The 19,037-nt window shown below is 37.5% G+C and overlaps 1 protein-coding gene across 1 annotated transcript in view; it reads left to right on the forward strand.

The window, feature by feature from the left end:
* Positions 1–19,037, forward strand: part of LOC123237522 (RUN and FYVE domain-containing protein 1-like) — a 44,117-nt gene that overhangs the window by 10,283 nt on the left and 14,797 nt on the right. Inside the window, exons 2-8 of the mRNA XM_044664492.1 lie at positions 7,817–7,990; positions 8,916–9,033; positions 10,733–10,834; positions 12,129–12,252; positions 14,442–14,503; positions 15,906–15,971; positions 17,347–17,416. Coding sequence (XP_044520427.1) covers positions 7,817–7,990; positions 8,916–9,033; positions 10,733–10,834; positions 12,129–12,252; positions 14,442–14,503; positions 15,906–15,971; positions 17,347–17,416 — 716 coding nt within the window. The remainder of the gene's footprint in view (positions 1–7,816; positions 7,991–8,915; positions 9,034–10,732; positions 10,835–12,128; positions 12,253–14,441; positions 14,504–15,905; positions 15,972–17,346; positions 17,417–19,037) is intronic.

Raw genomic sequence — 19,037 nt, forward strand, 5'->3', positions numbered from 1 at the left:
CAAAACTGCCGCCTCCATTTTGTTACTTCTCATCTCTCCCCGAGCCTGCTAGCCAAGAGACCACTCCCCCTAACCCAGGAGATTATCTCTTCTCTGCAGGGAGACGTAGGCCTCCCCACGCCCAAAGAACCGGAACCAGAAACCTGTTGGACCACGGGAAATGTAGTTTGATAATTTCCCTGTGTCCAGAAAATACATAGTTTTATACATTTCCCAAATTTCACTTTTTACAATATATATATATATATATATATATATATATACTTAAAGATGGCATCTCCCAAATTTCACTCTTACAGTAAAGAGCTAAATAAATGTGAATCTTTATTTGAATTGCTTATGAGGGCAGATGGGAAATTTAATCAATAAAACAAATTTAAGTGCCTGCTATGTGCAAATCACTGCTAGGTCCCGGGATAGAAATAAAAAATTCCTGCTTTCAAGGAGTTTACACTCTGCTAACTGAAGTAATTTGATCAATGTCACACAACAATTCAGTAGGAGACTTGGACTTGAACCAAAGTTTCTTTTTTTATTTTTTATTTTATTAATTATGAAAATGTTTCCATGGTTACATGATTCATATTCTTTCCCTCCCATAGCCAACATGCAATTCCACCAGGTTTTACATGTGTTATTGATCAAGACCTATTTCCATATTATTGATATTTGCACTAGGGTGATCATGTAGAGTCTGCATCCCCAATCATATCCCCATCGAGCCATGTGGTCAAGCAGTTTTTCTTCTATGTTTCTGCTCCCACATTTCTTTCTCTGGTTGTGGATAGCTGAACCAAAGTTTCTTAACTCTCAGTTCAGTGTTCTTTCCAGAGTTCTTGCCACTAAATTCATCATCTTATTTTCTTGAAAGTGTCATTTATAAATATACACTTTTTACAGATGAATAATATTGCACTTTGAAGAAGTAAGTTGTAGAGCAGGGCTTAAGCTTTTCATCAAGTAATTCTGAATGCCCCAACATAGCTAAACTCTTAATGGCCTCTTTGGAAGAGATAAAGAGAAGAGAGTAGTTCTGGAGAAAATGGAGGATGAATCTCAGAGTGAGACAATTATGGTAGAGTGAAAAAATTTGGAGTCAGAGGACCTGAAACTTACCTTTGTGACCTGTGTATCCAGGTTATTTAACCTCTCTGTGCCTCGGTATTGTTATCTATAAAAAAAAAACTAGATAACCTTCCAACTCTAAATCTGTGATTCTACAGACATGGTCAGTAATACAGTTCTCCAACAGCCCCTTGATCCTTAATTTCAGAAATACTGATCTAAAATGCCAGTCTGCCTTTTAAAAGAAAGTTGACATTTATTTCAAATGTCATCTGCCCAGATTAGTGAAATCAGGGTATAACCAGCCAGTTCATTTTGGCATTTATTACACCACTAATTTCTCCAATACAAAAGGTAAACTACCTAACACCTGCCTTTGGGGAAAAAATGTTGTTAAACAACAGGTATTTGAGGGCCAGCTAGGTAGCACAGTGGAGAGAGCACAGGACCTAGACACAAATTTGGTCATAGATGCTTCCTAGCTGTGAAACCCTTCACTTAACCCCAATTGTCTAGCCTTTGCCACTCTTCTTTCTTAGAATTGATGATAAGACAGAAGATAAAGGTTTTTGGAAGGAAGAAAGTCAGATATTTGAGTACCTCTAGTCACAGTATTACCAAAGTTTATATGTATAAAACAAGTATTACCATTAAACTATTTCACCTTTTATTATTTCATAATATCTTTCCTCATAGTTAACAATGGCTCCAGACTGAAGAAAGCTTAATATTTCATCATAGGCCTATACAGATTTAACAAGGAATTTTAGCAAACAGTGGCAAGATTCTATTATCTCCAGTATATGTAGCAGATTTCCACCTGACTATTTTAATATAGTCATTTCTTAGCAACTGTGTAAAAATAACCAGACTCCTCTCTTAAGTCTTGTGAAGTAGATTTTTTTTTTTTTTTTTTTTTTTACATACTGTGTCACATCTTGGGCAACAGTGTATTTTAAAGGCAAGGTCTCAGCCACTTAGATTTTAATGTCCATGAGTGCTATTAACTCCATTGCTTGGTCTCTTATTCCATCTTGTTACTTACCAACTTTGTTAAGTAGCAATTTAATATTTAAAAAAATGTACTATACTAAGAATTTTCCCTAAGAATGTAATCCTGAATCACTGGATAATATCTGTGCAATAATTTGTTCATATAAATACTATTTGGTAATCCATTTCTGCCCCCTAAGATTTGTGAATGTTGCCTTAGCAAATGTAGGCCACTATTTTCATTTGTACTAGTTCAGACAATTTTTTCCCCAAAGCACTATTCCCAAAAGGGAAATTACTCATCTGTATAGTTGAAGACATTTCTATTGGGAATTGTTAGTGTTCTGAAAAAAAAAAAGATAATTCTAGCCCCAAATCTACATGAAATGTCTTTATCATTTTGTTATAAATTTGCATACAACATACTCATGAACACACACATTTACACACACACAGCAAAATCCTATAGTAATTTTCCTTTTCAAGATTCAGGCTCATCTTTTTTTCCTGGAATTGAGTTAAGCTAAGTGGTATCATCTCTATTTTGGGGGAAATAAAGAATATTCAAGTAACAAAGATGGCACAGAATAACAAAGATTCTGACTTTTCACAAGGCTACATTAGAAAGAATCCAGTCCAGCAAGCATTTCTTAAGAGCCTAGTATATGCAAGGCACTGTGGTAGGCACTAGAAATTCAAAGACAAAAAAAAATTGTCCCTCTTTTAAAGGAACTTACATTCTACTGAGGGGATGCAGCATGTAAACAGTTAAGTGACTGCATGATATTGAGGAGGGAAGAGGGCAGTTAACAGTGATCAGAAAAAGTACATGAGCTAAGCCTTGAAGGAAGAAGCTAGGGATTCCTAAAAACAGAAGTAAGATTGCATTCTAGGCATAAAGTAGCCTGTGCAAAGGCAGGAAATAAATGGCCAACCTTAGGGAAGTAGGGAAGGTTGTAATGTAGAATACATGAAGAAGAGCTTTAAACTTCAGACACTTGTATTTTATCTTAAAGGCAACAGAGAGCCACTGACAATTTTTGAGCAGGGAAATAAGATGACCAGATTTGTGCTTTAGGAAGATTATCTTTGCTAGGGCGTGGAAAATTGATTGGAACAGGGGAGACATTGAAAGCTTTTTAGGAAACGATTGTAGTAGTCTAGGCAAGAAGTAAGGCTCTGAACTAGAATGGAAGTCATATGAATGGGGAAAGAAAGGGGCACATGTGACATTTGTTATAGAAGTAGAATCAACAAGACTGCAATTTATTGGATGTGGTATTGAGGGAGATGGAAAAGTTAAGAACAATGCAATGGTTGTGAATCTGAGTGACTAGAAGACTAGTTGTATCCTCAACAGAAATATAGAAGGGTTGATTTAGAGAAGTTCTGTTTTAAATTTAGATGTCTTTGGGACATTCTATTGTTGATTCCCAGCAGGCATCTGAAGATACAAACCTACAATGGAAAAACCTGAACAGGGTTGTGTCACAGAAACTCAGAGAGTGCACTAAAAGAAACAATAAACATGAAACAAAAGAAACTTGATACAGAGAAGTAATCAGGACATTTTGCTCATTGCCCACAATCATGTAAAAGAAACCTGAAAAACTTCAAAACTTCTTTCAATTCAGTGACCAATTTTGACATCATTGACTTTCTTTGACATCTGTCTTTGACATCATTTGACATTCTTTCCTTTAAGAAGAGGTGGATTATAGGTGTGAAATACAATTGGCCAGGGGGTAGATTTGTTTTGCTTAACTGTACTTAGTTGAAAGGGAAGGTGAGAGGGGGTTAGATGAGTGGTGTTTCTGCTCCTCCTGGACCACCTGCTATACTCTTCCAGGTGGGTAGATTCTGGGCGCTGACCCAGCCCAAATTGACCTGCAACTCAGGTTGGGATTAGCAGTCTCTACCAAAATCTCCCACAAGTAGGTGACGGTCTTTCCACAGGGTCTCTGGCAATCTGGTGTCTCCTAAAGTTAGTTGCAACTTGCCCCAACCACCATGGAGTCTCTCTCAGAGTGCAAGAGCCACTTCCTGCTTCCCTATTCCATCTTGGAATTCTCCAGCCCTTCCTGCTAGGTCTAATACTAAAACTAAGCTAATAACTAAGTAATAATCTTCCTCACAACAGGTGTAACACACATTGTCAGAAGCTACAAATATGTCAAAGATGAAGTATCAGAAAAGATTGTCAGATGTAGCAATTAAGAGATCACTGGTAACCTTGGAGAGAGCAGCTTCAGTTTCAATGGCTTTTTATAGGAGCTCAGATTTGAAAAAAACAAAATGTAGTACAATATCTTGAAGGGACATTAAGGTCAAGTGAAGATTTATAAAGAATAGAGAGAGACATGCAGATGTTTGTTGACAGGAATAAACTAATGGATAGGAAGAAATAGAATTTAGAAAAGGAATGATTCAAGGGTCAAAACTCAGCCATCCTCCTACCTTCCCTTTTCTCTCATTGATACCACCATCTGTCCATTTACAAGTTGAGACTCTTCCCTATCTCTAGGTCCAATCAGCTGCCAAATCTCATCTGAAGTATTGCTCACTTTTGTCCTCCTATTTTCTTTCACACACTCAACACTAAATCAGGCCCTTATCACTTCCTATCTGGACTATTGCAGTACCCTCCTAATTAGTCTTTCTAATCCATCCTCTACACTATTCCCAAAATACATTCATAAAATGAAGGTCTGACCACATTACTTCCCTGCTCTAGATGCCTCTGATCTGACATTTAGAGCCCTTTACAATTTGGTTCCCAACTTTCTTTTTGGAAAGATTTCACTTTACACCTTATAGTGAGAAAGAGTGTTTACCTAGTAGATAGATGGCTTTAAAGTCCAAAGTGTCTGGGTTCAAATTCACCCTTTGGCACTCACTGCATCTGTGAGCCTGCACAAGTTACAGAACTCTTAGTGCTTTTTGGCAACTCAACACTCAAAGTTGTTGAGAGTTTCCTCACCTGGGAGTTCACTGTCATTGAAATCACAAATTTAGTCCATAGGGCCTTTTGCATTCTCCGTTCCAGCCAAATTGCCCTACTTATCATAAGCCATACAGTATATTCCAACTTCCCCTATAAAAGATGCTCACAGTTCAGGACACAATTGAATCTGTAGTTGTGTGATTCCCTCCAACAGTCCTTTAATGTGAGGTAGCCCAGTGGTTACAGCAACAGGCCTAGAGTTTAGTTCAAATGTGACCTCAGATACTTGCTAGCTTTGTGACCCTGAGCAAGTCATTTAACCCAGATTGCCACACTTCTGTTTTAGAATTGATACTAAAAGAGAAGATAAGGGTTTTTAAAAATTGGAAAAGACCTTCAAGAATGTCTAGTCAGAGTCCTCATTTTAAGGATGAGGAAACTGAGACTGAAAGTAAAGTGACTTTCTGGAGTTTACAGTTATTCAATTGGGATTCCAACCCACAGTCTCCTACTAAGGACTCTCTTCATACAGCCCTTAAATTATATGATTTAAAACTTGATTTGACACAGTGCCTGGCACTGTATATATGGTGCTGTATACTTCTTGCTTCGCCTTCCCTATTTAAAGCAATATCTTGCCAGATCAAGACAATCAGGTAGTTTAATTGAAACATCTATATAGCTATTCTTTTGAGTGATGAGGAGCTGAATTTTACAGGGAATTTAGGCCAAACATGGCCCTTCAATTAATAACATCTCATATCTCATGATAACAATGGTTTTCTTTCCTTCCCCAAAAAAGTCTTTGCTAAATTTATGACCTCAAGGCCGAATGTTTATGCAAAAGCTGTCAAAGATGTGACTCTGAGGAGCAGGGTGTTGTTGGGCTAAGAGAAAGCTGTCAAAGCACTGCTGAATTTGTTTAAAAGGGAACTCAGATCTAGTGTTGGAAAGGCCCTGTGACAGCATTTAGCCCAATCCCCTCACTTAATTAATCCATTAGGAAACTAAAGCTTAGGGATGGTGAATTAACAACAAAAGGGTGTCTTATTTGAACCCAGATTCTTTGTCTTCAGTGTCAGGGCTATTTCTTCGGTTCCGAAGTGCTTTAATAGGAGGGGGCGGGGGAGGGGAATTTCCATTTCCACACACATTTACTGAGCGCCTGCTGTGTGCCGGACTCTGGGCTAAGACAAAAAGTGGAGTCTAGGGGGTCGGAGCTAACACGAAACTGTCAGATGGGAAGTATGGGAGGAAGGGCGCGCACGGCGGAAATCATGACCCCACCCCGGCCAGTGCTGCTCCTGTTAGGCTTCCAAGCCTGGACTCATTTTTGGTAAAACCGAAGTCAAGATGAAAGGAAGCTAAGGCAGGGCCGCGACACTGACGAGCTAAAATCAAATTGTGGGACCGGAATCCTTCCCTTAGCCCCATGACCCCAGAATGCCGCAGCCCCGCCCCTCCAGAAGTGCCTCAGCCCGCTCAGCGCGGGAAGGCACCATGTCAGGACTGAAGCCGGAGGAGAGCATAAAATGGCGCCTCTCTGACTTTGTCTCGCGAGACTCGCGGGGATTTCCCGCAGTGAGAAGGGCGTGGTTGTCTCCATTTTCGCTACCCCCTTCTCCCTCGCCCAGGAATTGGAGGCGGGATGATGCCCCCTTCCCCGCGCTTGGGTTGGAGGAAGAATCGCGTCTTGCGCGAATCTCTGTGTTTTCATTGGTCAAAGACAGAAAAGCTGCTGGGCCGGACGTCCAATCCAGAGAAGCCCCTAGAGAGCGTGAGGCCGTCTCCTAGGCAACATTCTCTGACCGCCCGGGAGAAGCCCCCGGGGTAACTGAATCTTTTTTTTTTTTTTTTTTTTTTTTTTTTTAACTTGGCCTTTGGGGCCGTGTGGAGGGGTTGTTGGTTCAAGCTAGTTCCCTAGTTTCTGTGGCGCGCCTGATAAGCAGGAAGCCCGGGGAGAGGGGTGGTAGTGGGCCAGATCCAGACTGGGCTTCTCAGGGTAGAGAGCTTGGAAAGATCTGGCAAGAAGCGGCTCGGACCTAGGCAGAAGCCGAAGGGACAGGCCGACCCTTTCGGGCTGCAAGCTTTGGTGGCTGGCGCCGGAGCTGGGCCTTGGGTGCATCAATCCCCGCCCCCTTTTCGGGCCTCTGCGCCCTCCTTTGTAAAAAGAAGGAATTAGATTCCTCCAGGCCCTTTTAGTACTGCTTAAAATTCTTTTATGGGGGCCTGAGCTTAGCTCCCTGGGGGCATAGCGAGGGAAAGGCTTGTCTAACTGTAAAGAAGCACTTTGTGGGGGCGAGCTGCTTATCGATTGTTACTCAGTTTCTTTCTGTGGGCTGATGTTGGGGTGAGGTGACTCGGTTCTCCAAGTTGTTCCCCTGGGTCTTGTAAGCAAGCTTGAAAGTGCAAGGTCGTACCCTAATATCAGCCCAGTTGTGTCGAGAAGTCTTATTCTCATCTTTGGTTTTTATTTAATGAATTCTTGGGCAAATTTCCAAACAGAAAAACTTTGGGGTGGGGGTAGAGGGAGAGGGGAAAGTTCCATGGAAGATGAGACTGGAACCGTGAAATCAGACCAGCATGTTATCAGGTTCTCGGCAAAAATGTTATCGATTAGGTTCCATCCTGTCCTTAATGTGCTTAATATTAAGAGCATAAATATGTTAAAATCCCAAAGTGCATAATTGAGACACTAGGTTTTGCTTTCCAAATCCCCAGAGGTGGATTCATGTCAGGCCCCACCAAATGCTAATTTGGTCTCATTAATTTTTCACTAGTCAAATTAAGCAAGGTATCCCTTCTTTTCAACAGCTGCTAAATGCCAAATGATGGAAGAACGCTCCAATCTGATGAATATGATGAAGCTGAGTATTAAAGTCTTGATCCAGTCAGCCCTGACTCTAGGTAGAAGCTTGGATGCAGACTATGCCCCTTTGCAGCAATTCTTTGTGGTGATGGAGCACTGTCTCAAACATGGACTGAAAGGTGAGCATTGTTGCATTGCAGAACATGAGAATTTGGACTGGAGTATTTAAAGAGAATGATTAGAAGAGGTGAATTTTAGTGATAGCAAGGATTAAAAGGAGGGGTTGCCTTTTTTTAAGTAGTTCTTGCTTTGGCAGCAGGAATACTAAAATAGTTTAGGTTTATCTTTTCAAATCAAATATTTGTATGTGTGAGTAATTAGCTTAGCCTAGCTGCTCTATTTGGTTTATGGATATTATTTTTCTGCTTAAAACATATTGTCCCTTAAAAATTCAAACCAAACAAAAAATTACATCAGTTATAGAAAATAGTATGATGTAATAGAACTAGGTAGCAGAAGCCCTAGCTTCTAGTACCAGCCCTTCTATTAAGTCAGTGTGACTGGGTACAAGTGTCTATTTCCTCAGGATCTCATTTTTCTCATTTGCAAAATAAGGTGACCAGACTAGGTGATTCCAACCCCCCCCCCTTTTTTTTTTATATTGAGTCTCATATCGGCCAGGTTGAAGATGAAATAACTACTCACAGGTCTGGACCCACTACTACTTTGATCTACTCTATTTCCAATAGAATAGAGTGGTTCACTCCGACATCATGGTGCCCTAATCACCTCTAGGATTCTCATTATATTGGTGCCAGCCTTAGTAGATACCTGATTGATTTGGCTTAGCCTCCTTCAGCTCAGAACTTCTCAGCTCAGAACTTCCCAGCTCATTTGATCCTTCAGCCTCAACCTCTGAATCATAGTTGTGTGCTACCACACCAGGTGATAAGGTGATCCCTTAAGAGTTCTCTGAACTCAGGAGAGTCAAGAATTTAGAAAATAGTAATGATAAAATACAATTGCAAGTTGTAGTTTTGTTTTGTAGTTAAAGAGGTTTTGAACTTTTACCTTATTAACAGAGTTTTGTATTTTTCCTTGTAGCTAAGAAGAGTTTTATTGGCCAAAATAAGTCTTTCTTTGGTCCCCTGGAACTGGTGGAGAAACTTTGTCCAGAAGCATCAGATATAGCTACTAGTGTTAAAAATCTGCCAGAGTTAAAGTGAGTGGGAAGTAGTCACACAAATTCTTGGTTTAAAAAAAATAATTTGTCTTCCAACAAATTTAATCCTTTCTGCAAGTTCTCTGTAACCCATATAAAGATTCAGCTAAACAAGAAATATTTAATAAGAAAACCATCATATTTAGGTTATAGCCTAAGAGTGTTGAGTTAAACTGATACTTTTTATGTCAACATGATCATTAGCCTCAGATTCCTTCTCTGTGTCAAATGAATGGGTTAGCCTAGATAATCTCGAGACCCTTCTTTTTCACTATATACTGGAGCATTATTTCATCATCCTGGAAATTTCATGAAAAGATGCTTCAGATGTATTGGATTCATTGTGTAAATTAATGGATAGCTGAGAGTGGATTCCATTATGGGACAGTGGACAGCATTGGCTCTAGAGCCAAAAGTCTTGGGCTCAGTTCCTACTCTCTGATTTCTCAGGTTTTAAGCTATAATCTAAGAATTTGGGCCTAATTTTAGGCCCTAATATATATATAGAGGATATCTTTTGACCCAGTTTGGATTTATATGCTAATGCTTGTTGTTATGCTTGATGGAACTCAAATATGTTAACCTTGTGCATTTCCACAGTCTAATAGAAAATGGGCCATTGAGATTTGATGAAATCTTGTAAATACAAAGTGCCAGAGAAATCAAGTTAGCTAAATCCCAAATTCTAGTCATTTTAAAGAAAACTATATCAATGGTATTGTTATACGTGCTCTCTTAAGAAACAAGCATTGGGGAAGTTTTTGGCTTTAAGAAGATACAGCAATTTTACTGCTTTTTAAAATTATCCTGAATTTTTTACAAGTTCTAGAAACTATTTATAGTATACACAGTGCTATGCTAACATTATTTGCTTTCATTTCAGTCAAATTATTTTACTGTCAAGCAGTTTGGAATCAAACTAGAAGTTGCCAGGCAGATTTTATATACTGGTTTGGTCTGCATCCATCTTAAAACTGAATTGAGGGGGCAGCTGGGTGGCTCAGTGGATTGAGAGCCAGGCCTAGAGACGGGAGGTCCTAGGTTCAAATCTGGCCTCAGACACTTCCCAGCTGTGTGACCTTGGGCAAGTCACTTGGCCCCCATTGCCTACCCTTACCAACTCTTCCACCTATAAGTCAATACACAGAAGTTAAGGGTTTAAAATAAAAATAAATAAATAAATAAAAAAGACAAAAAAAAAAAACTGAATTGAACTTTCTCTTTTTTCCTTGGCTTTTGTTATTTCTATAGTTCCCAGTATTCTTATTAACTAAAGAGTTAAACATTAATCTCAGTTCTATTCAAAATAATCACTTAGGATAAGCTATCTTTCATCTAGATGAAAGATAGCTTATCCTAAGTGATAATTTTTAGTTTTAGTTTTGTTATTTTTCTCCATGTTATTTCATGATTTTAATTCTTTTAAGTAGCTATTTACAACCCACATTTTTTTTCAAGTCATAAAACTGTTACCCCATGATTAAATTCAAGGCTTCTACTTATTTTTACTTTACTTACTTTATAAGAATGTTTGTATCTTTTTATTTAAATCTGACATAATTTTTTCAGTCTTGAAGAAAAGTATGTATCTTTTGAAAGAATTTTATCTAATTGTGTTTCTTAAACATGAATAAAGTTTGCTTTGGATTTTTCTGGTTTGATTTTTACTGATATTTTGATTCATCTGTTTTAATTTTAGGACAGCAGTAGGAAGAGGAAGGGCTTGGCTTTATCTTGCACTCATGCAAAAGAAATTGGCAGATTATCTGAAAGTGCTTATAGATAATAAGCATCTCTTAAGGTATTTTATTATCTTTTTTACATTTCTAATAGCTGTCTATTGTTTGATTAGAAATACATGATTTTTATTTTAGGCAAGACTATGATTTATAGTTCACATTCAGATTACCATTATTAATCTTAGAAATACTCTGTGGTCCATAATACCAGTAGCAGTGTTTGTAGCCATAATCTTAGAGTCAGAACAGTGTTGTGGAAATCGCATTATGAATCAGGAGTTCTGGGTTCTAGACTTGACTTTCACACCTAACCAGTTATGTCACACTAGGAAAGTCATTTAAGTTCTTTGAGCTTTAGTGTCTCGTCTTCAAAATAGAAATAATACTTTGTCAATACCAATCTTAAAGGACTGTTATGAAGAAAAGGTTTGATATCCCTTAAAATGCCATAAAAATATGAGGTGTTATAATTGTCTAAAGAATAGCATTTACTCTGTAGCCATAGTATAGTGTTAAGTTTTTCATTTTTTGAGGTCTGGTAACATTCAGAAATTTTGTTGTCAGTATTAATAATGGCTGTTTGGCATTTTGTTAAATTACAGAATTGACAATGATTAGTGCTTATTTGGAACAAATAACCTGGAGAAATCATGGAGAATATATGGGGAATATAGGCTTTATGATTATTTTTAATAGAGATAGAAAAAAACTTTTCTTATAAGAGAATATCACTACCATGACCAATTGACAGAAGAAATGTCAGCATATAAATATCAGAGGATTTGACATAAAATCCATATTTATAGTATATGTGATACCTGCTATATTTTTGCTATGGGCCTGAATGCATCTTTGGTATTTATATTTATGCAAGCCCCAGATACCTGATTTTTGTTTCTTCTAATTGCCAGTGGCTGATTATAGGAGAATATTCTACGACATATTATTTCATAAAGTTGGTTCCTCATGAGAGTTTTAATTCTTTTGTCCATTTTGTACAGAGGTGGGGAATGGGGAGGACCCTTTTCTGGTGAGATATTATTCCCTAGAAGGTCATAATAGTATTCATAAATTTGTCTAAATTGTTCAACTTCTGTTACTAAGTAGGATAATATCTCTAGTATTTTTTATAAATCAGAAAGTAATAATGAGCATTGGATTGGTGCCTCCAATTAGGCAACTTTGAAGAACAAGTTGAAGTATTCACAGATATGATTTGGGAGAAATTTAAAACTTGCATTAGACCATATCAAGTTAGGCTTAGAATATCTAAATATCAGCATTATTCTTAAATACAGTTTTCCCATTATTGATGTTAAACTAAGCATAACTTTGGTGGTTGCCAATCTCTCTTAGTGAATTCTACGAACCTGAGGCATTGATGATGGAAGAAGAAGGAACAGTAATTGTAGGTCTGCTGGTGGGCCTCAATGTTCTTGATGCTAACCTTTGCTTAAAAGGAGAAGATTTGGACTCTCAGGTGAAATAGAATTCTTACTATAGATGAAACACTTGTGTTAAACCAGTATTTATATAAAGTATTTATAAAGACATGCACTTGGATGTCATACACTTGGAACAAATAACAGTTTGAGAATTTGTTATAAGTCCATTGTTTTAAGTGTTTCCAGCTGTTCTATAACAATTACTGGTGCATTTATTATTTTATTTAAAGATCAAAATAATACTTTCCTAAACTACATTAAGAAAAGAACAACAGGGAAAAAGTTAAGGAGGTAATGGTTCCTTTTCTACCCCAGTCATACTGGAGCTGGAGTTCCAAGCTCTTTTCTGGACGCTGGACTTTAAGAAAGAAATAAACAAACTGGAATCTGTCCAGAAGATGGTGCCTCTTTTGTGAGGAAGCCTGGAGAACATGCCACATGAAGATCAGGAAAGGAAAATGAAATGCTTAGCCTATAGGAAATTTGGATGGAGTGTGATAGTTGTCTTTTTAAGTATTTGAAGAGTTGAATTTCAAGATGGATTAGAGATTAGACTTATTGCACAGACGGCCCAAGAGGGCTGAACAGGAAGAGTAGGTGGAAGTTGCAAAAAGGGAGATATTTAGCTTGATGAAATGAAAAACTTCCTAAGAATTAAAGCTATTCAAAAATAGAATGGACTGCCTGGCTATCTAAGTAGATAGATGAGGAGGAAGAATGCAGTCAATATGAAATAGAGATTAGCAGTTTCACATAGAATCCCCTTTTTTGTCTTCTGCTCTATGTCTATAGAAAGGTTCTTTTTTGGTGTTTAATTTCAGAATAATTTCTTTATCTTCTCCCCATCCCCTCGCCACTCCCCGAAAATAAGATAGGAATGGAGATTCACAAGTTTCTCCCTAGTAAAGGTCTTCAAATGGAAGCTGGATGGCCAATGTCTAGAAGGAGGGACTCTTTGATTCTGGCTGCTGAAATAAATGGCCTCTTTTGGCCCTGCTGGTGCTAGATCCTGTGATTCTATAATTAAAATAGATTCTTCTTTTAAAAAAAAAAGTCAATTAAATTGGAGCATAAAGCCATTTTTAGAGGGAGGGACCACATTACTATAGTAATTCTTCTCTTAATAGAAAAAGTACTTTCAAGTGTTGTGGACTCTCAGGACACACACACACCCCCCTCTGTCATGATAACATGATAATTTACCCATTGCCATGAAGGCCTCCTGGAGCCAGGCCTCATTATCCCTTTCCCCCATTTCCAAGAAGAATGGGAACTCCCATGAGAGTTCCATTTGGTTCATGAAAAGTCTCTCTCTGGGGGCAGCTAGGTGGCTCAGTGGATTGAGAACTGGACCCAGGAACAGAAGATCATGGGTTTAACTTTAAACACCTCTGACCCTTACTACATATGGGAACTTGGATGTCACTTAATCTCCCTTAGGGAATAAGCCATTTAGTGGCTTCTGACAATTCTATTTTCATATCTGGGATCATTTTCCAAAGTAGTTACGCAAATTTTTTTTTTTTTAATTTTTTTTTTTTTTAAACCCTTAACTTCTCTGTATTGACTTATAGGTGGAACCGATTGGTAAGGGTAGGCAATGGGGGTCAAGTGACTTGCCCAGGGTCAAAATATTTTTTTAATGAAATCATCCACAGCAATATATATTTTGATTTCTTCAAGTTTTCTTGTTAGCAAAATTCATGTACTCCAAGGGAAGATTATTTTATTTTTTTAATTCAAAGATATTTTATTTTCTCAATTACCTGTAATAACAATTTCTGAAAGATATTTTCTGAAATTATAAGGTCCAAATTGTCTGTCTCCCTGCTTTCCCTCCCCCCCTCGCAGAGATGATAAGCAATTTGATCTGGGTTATTCATGTGTTATCATACAAAACATACTTCCATACTGGTCATTATTGCAAGGGAATATTCATATAAAATACTCATATATAATCAAAACCCCAAAATAAAACCGTAAAAAAATGAATGTTAAAGATAATATGCTTTGATATGCATCTCATTCCAACAATTCTTTCTGTAGAGGTAGATAGATTTCTTTTGTCGTAAATCAGAGAAGGGATTATTTTGAAGGGACAGAAATGTAAATGTTCAGCTGAAATTATGAAGACAATGAATAGCATAAAAAATAAGAAGTGCTGTCTTAGATTTTTTTATATGGAAAGAGTTGTCTAAACTTGTGTGTTTGTTTTTTTAACCAGGTTGGAGTGATTGATTTTTCCTTATATCTTAAAGATGTGCAGGACATTGATGGTGACAGAGAGTATGTACACAGTCAGTTATTCTTTATAATGGAATTTTAGCAGATATTATGGTAGAATAGAAAGTACCTTGGTGCAATAGAAAGCAGAGTGGACAAGAAGTCAGAAGACCTGGCTCAGAGTCCTCCATTACTTGCTGCCTTTTAACAAATGCCATTCCTAGCCTGCCCCCTACTCAGCCTCAGTTTTCTCATCTGCATAATAAAGTGGTAGAACTAGATTCTCTCAGCTCTGATGATCTGTAAATATAAAAGGGCACCAGAGAAGGCTTGAGATGACCGGGTTTCTAATTTGTGCTTGAATGTTTACTAACCAGATGGCCTTCAGCAAATTACTTAACATCTTAGGCTCTTGAGGTCCTATTCTGTATTCCCTGCCCCACCCACCTCAGATCTGTTGTGAGGATCTTATGAAATAATGGATGCAAAAGTCCTTCATATATAGATATAGATATATGTGCAAGCCCTATTAAAACATCTGGTGTTATTTTTGAAGTAATATTGATCCTCACCGAACTAGTTCCTTATTTAGAAATAAAGAGAAATGAGTTTTCACCTAAGCATAACAGATATTAAATCCTACAGTTATTGTTTATATACTTTTGTTTTTTAAAAGCAAGTGCCAGCTCTATTAAACTGTTTTGTGGGCTAAAAAAACCCAACCCCAAACTATGCCAAATAAGAAGATAGGCCCATTCCCTGAATCTCAACACTGGCTAAAAGGAAGGTCAAATTAAAGACTTAAGTTTGGGCGACTGACAAGTTAGTATAAGTCCCAAACCACACCAAGCAGAGGGAGATGAGCTTATTTGGGAATCATATCAGATCTACTTTGAGTCCCTCAACAACCAGTAACAAAACTCATTGTTTTTAATAGAAATATGGAACTGGTCCAGTGAGGAGAGACATCATTGCTCACTTCTGTATATTTTATTTGGATTTTTTCCTACTTTAGTACTAGTCCTGTTTTTTCTGCTTTTGCATTCCTTTATTTGCCCTTAACAAAGGATAAGGAAAAGATTTTTAACATCGGACATAAAATTTACTTTATTCATAACCCTATTTTGTGATATTCATTTTCATTCCATGTTCTGAGACATTTTAATAATGCAAGTGTCATTACCAACAGTTTTAGTATAGGATTTCACCAATAATTCATTCTAACCCTTCCTCTTCCCTCCCCCCACCTTTCTTTTTCCTTCACTAGCTTTACACACTCATTAGTTGAGAGGATGAACAATTGTTCTCCAGCCTATTCTTTCTTAATTATTGTGACTTGGTGGTTTTCTAATATTTGAGATAACTGCTACTTATCTGAGATAGTTGTCTTTTGGGGGAAATAGAGAGCCAAGATGAGGAATAAATAATGAGTTAAAGAATCCCTTTTCCTTTTCTTTAAAAACAGACATGAAAGAATTACTGATGTCCTTGATCAAAAGAATTATGTGGAAGAACTTAACAGACACTTAAGGTAGGGCTCGGTCATTTTTTATTTTCATTGCTTATTAGGCAAATCATGTTTCTTCTAAGAACCTTTTTCTTCATCTGTAAAATGAGGAGACAATATTTATACTGTTACCTACCTTATAGAGCTTTTAGGAGGAAAATGCTTTGTGAAACTTAAAGCATGTTGCAGATGTGAGCTTTTTACTATTGTGGAAAGCAATTTTTCATGAAAAGTTGTTATAAATCTACAACCTTAATTGTTAATTATCCTTTAATGAGATGTTTGTTTCCAAAGAAAATTCACTAGAAATGTTCTCATGCTTTCATACTTTTTTGAAGATGTCTCTTTCCAGCTTTCATACAATATTTTCAGTCTATAAACAAAAGGAACAGCTAGCAATTGAGTTGTATGGAACTGAGTGATAGAATTTCCTCTTGGGAAAAAGTTTCTAGTGTGCTTTGCAAATCTTTTTGGCTAGTATTCTACAAACCATAAATTGTAAGTTTCAAAAGAGAAACTATCAAAATAGCTAATTGATCTGTGTTATATGCCAAATAACTTCGGTTAGGCACCCAGTTTTATATTTGTTTCTCAGTCATACAGCTATTCTGATTTCTAGATAACAGTCAGCAAAAATAGACCCACATATGGTAGGCATGAAGATGTTTTTTGTTTCAGGCTGCTAGTATGATCAGTTTCTGGATTGCTGTAGCCATCTTAGCAAGCCCATATCTTAAAGCTACACCCTTATAGGTTGAAGATAGCTAGACAACATTCTATGTAATATGAATCCGTTTTGTTGAGAGCTTTTTTTTTTTAAACCCTTAATTTCTGTGTATTGGCTCCTAGGTGGAAGAGTGGTAAGGGTGGGCAATGGGGGTCAAGTGACTTGCCCAGGGTCACACAGCTGGGAAGTGTCTGAGGCCAGATTTGAACCTAGGATCTCCCATCTCTAGGCCTGACTCTCAATCCACTGAGCTACCCAGCTGCCCCCTTGTTGAGCTTTATAAAGACATTTGTAGCAAATAAAGTTATGTCAAGAATATCTTGGTCATTTGTAGCCAGCAAATGAAATTCTTAAGCATTTTATAGATAAATTTATTTTTATTGCTGAAACTTATCTGAAAAAGTAAAAACTTTTTTTTTTTTGCCATCCCTATCATTGTAAGATTTCAAACACATACTCCAGTTTTCATCTCCTCCAGTGAACACTCTACAATTTTAAACAATAAATAAGGTAAGGGAGAGTAAAAAAGAGGAAGTTCACAAGATTCCTCCTTCACTCTAGGTCATTGAAAGCATCCTGAGCTCTTATAAAAATTAGCCTTGTAAGAATCACTGCCTTGATTGAATATATGTTCATTGTCCACAGGTTCAGTCTTTAATCTTTTTATTACAGCTGCACTGTTGGGGATCTTCAGGCCAAGATAGATTGTCTAGAAAAGACCAATTCAAAACTTCAAGAAGAGGTTTGAAACTTAATCATTTTTTTAAAAAATATTGACATTATAGTTATGTGAAATGGTTTTGATTTGTCAAGATTGACTTAATCCCAATTCTCTCCCACATCTAGGATCTTCTTGTAGCCATTATCTCCAACTTCTGCACAAATGTTCTCTTACCCCTAGCAGTCCTTCCCATTGGCCTACAAATAATATTGAGATCTCTCCACTTCCAAAAAAGCCTACTCTTAATCTTTCTAGCCTGACTGGCTACTCTCCCATTTTTCTCCTTCCTGCCAAACTTATTTAAATGTTTTCTGAAGCAGCTACATTTTTTCCTCTTTCTAGCTACTCTTTCTCTTTTTCTTTATCTTTTTCTTAAAGATCACCAATGACTCTAGTCACCAAATTCACTGATGACCTTTTTTTCAGTCTTCCTCTTCCTTTACATATCTCTAACTATTGATGTTGTTGACCACCCCATCCCTTCCAGCTCTAAATATGTAGTCTTTCGATTCCTCCTACTAGGTGCTCCCTCTTCCTTTGATTTAAAAGACATCATATTCTACTAGTTTTCCTCCACCATCTTTTACCAAACTTTTCTCTTTCACTGGCACCTCATCCTCTCTGGACCTCTTATACCAGGCTTTCCCCAAAAGGATACTGTGTTTTCATGCTCTATCCACTTTCCCCTAGCAGTCTTATTTATACCCATGTATTAAGCATAATCTCTATGTAAATAACACCCAAATATATATCTCTAATCTGTAAATCTCATCTTCACTCCAGACTTGCATCTTAACTGACTCCAGGACCTTGCTACCTGAATATCACCTTACCCCCATCTCAGGGTTAACCTGCCCCAGACCAGAGTCATCATTCTTCCAACCCACCCCATTTCTGACTTCACTAGTTGTGTCTATAGCACACCTGACCTACAGTATTTATAACCTTGTAGAGATCTTTGTCTCGCCCTCACTTCTCATAGCTAGTCATTTGCCAGATCAGATCCATCTTGTACATGCATCCAAAACATCTTGTACATGCATCCCTACCTGTCTTCAGTCCCAGCAGAATCATAGGTTTCATTGCTACTCACTCATACTACAGCATTCTCTTTCTTCCAGGTTTCCCCCCCTTTTATTTTCTTCTCTCTTATTAATCCATACTACTGGTAGTATGCTTTTTTGGTATAAATAGATCTGTGCATCTCACTTCTCTGCTCACTCTTTAGTGCCTCCTGAGTCAAGTTCAGGCTTTTCCACGATGGGGTGTCACATACAACCTCCATAACTTCATGTCTTGTTCTTCCCCTCCATTCATTCTGTTTCAGCCAAACTGGACTCCCTACCCCACGGACATGCACTTTGCTCACACATTTCTGTGCCTTTGTAGAAGTATTACCTATTTCTGAAACACCATCCCTCCCTCTCTTCACCAGTTGAAGTCCTTTGCATTATAATATATCTCTCTTTAAATGTTAGCTCCTCCAGGATACCTTCTCAGATTTTCCCTCACTTCTTTCATGTTACTAACCAGCTTCCCTTTCAGGTCTTACATAGCACTTTGTTTTATAACTGTCTGATACACTTCTTATAAAATATTATATAAGTAAGTACTTTGAAGGCAGGGACTATATATCTTATCT

This window comes from Gracilinanus agilis, chromosome 2 (genome assembly GCF_016433145.1).
Source record: "Gracilinanus agilis isolate LMUSP501 chromosome 2, AgileGrace, whole genome shotgun sequence".
Classification (NCBI taxonomy): Eukaryota; Metazoa; Chordata; class Mammalia; order Didelphimorphia; family Didelphidae; genus Gracilinanus; species Gracilinanus agilis.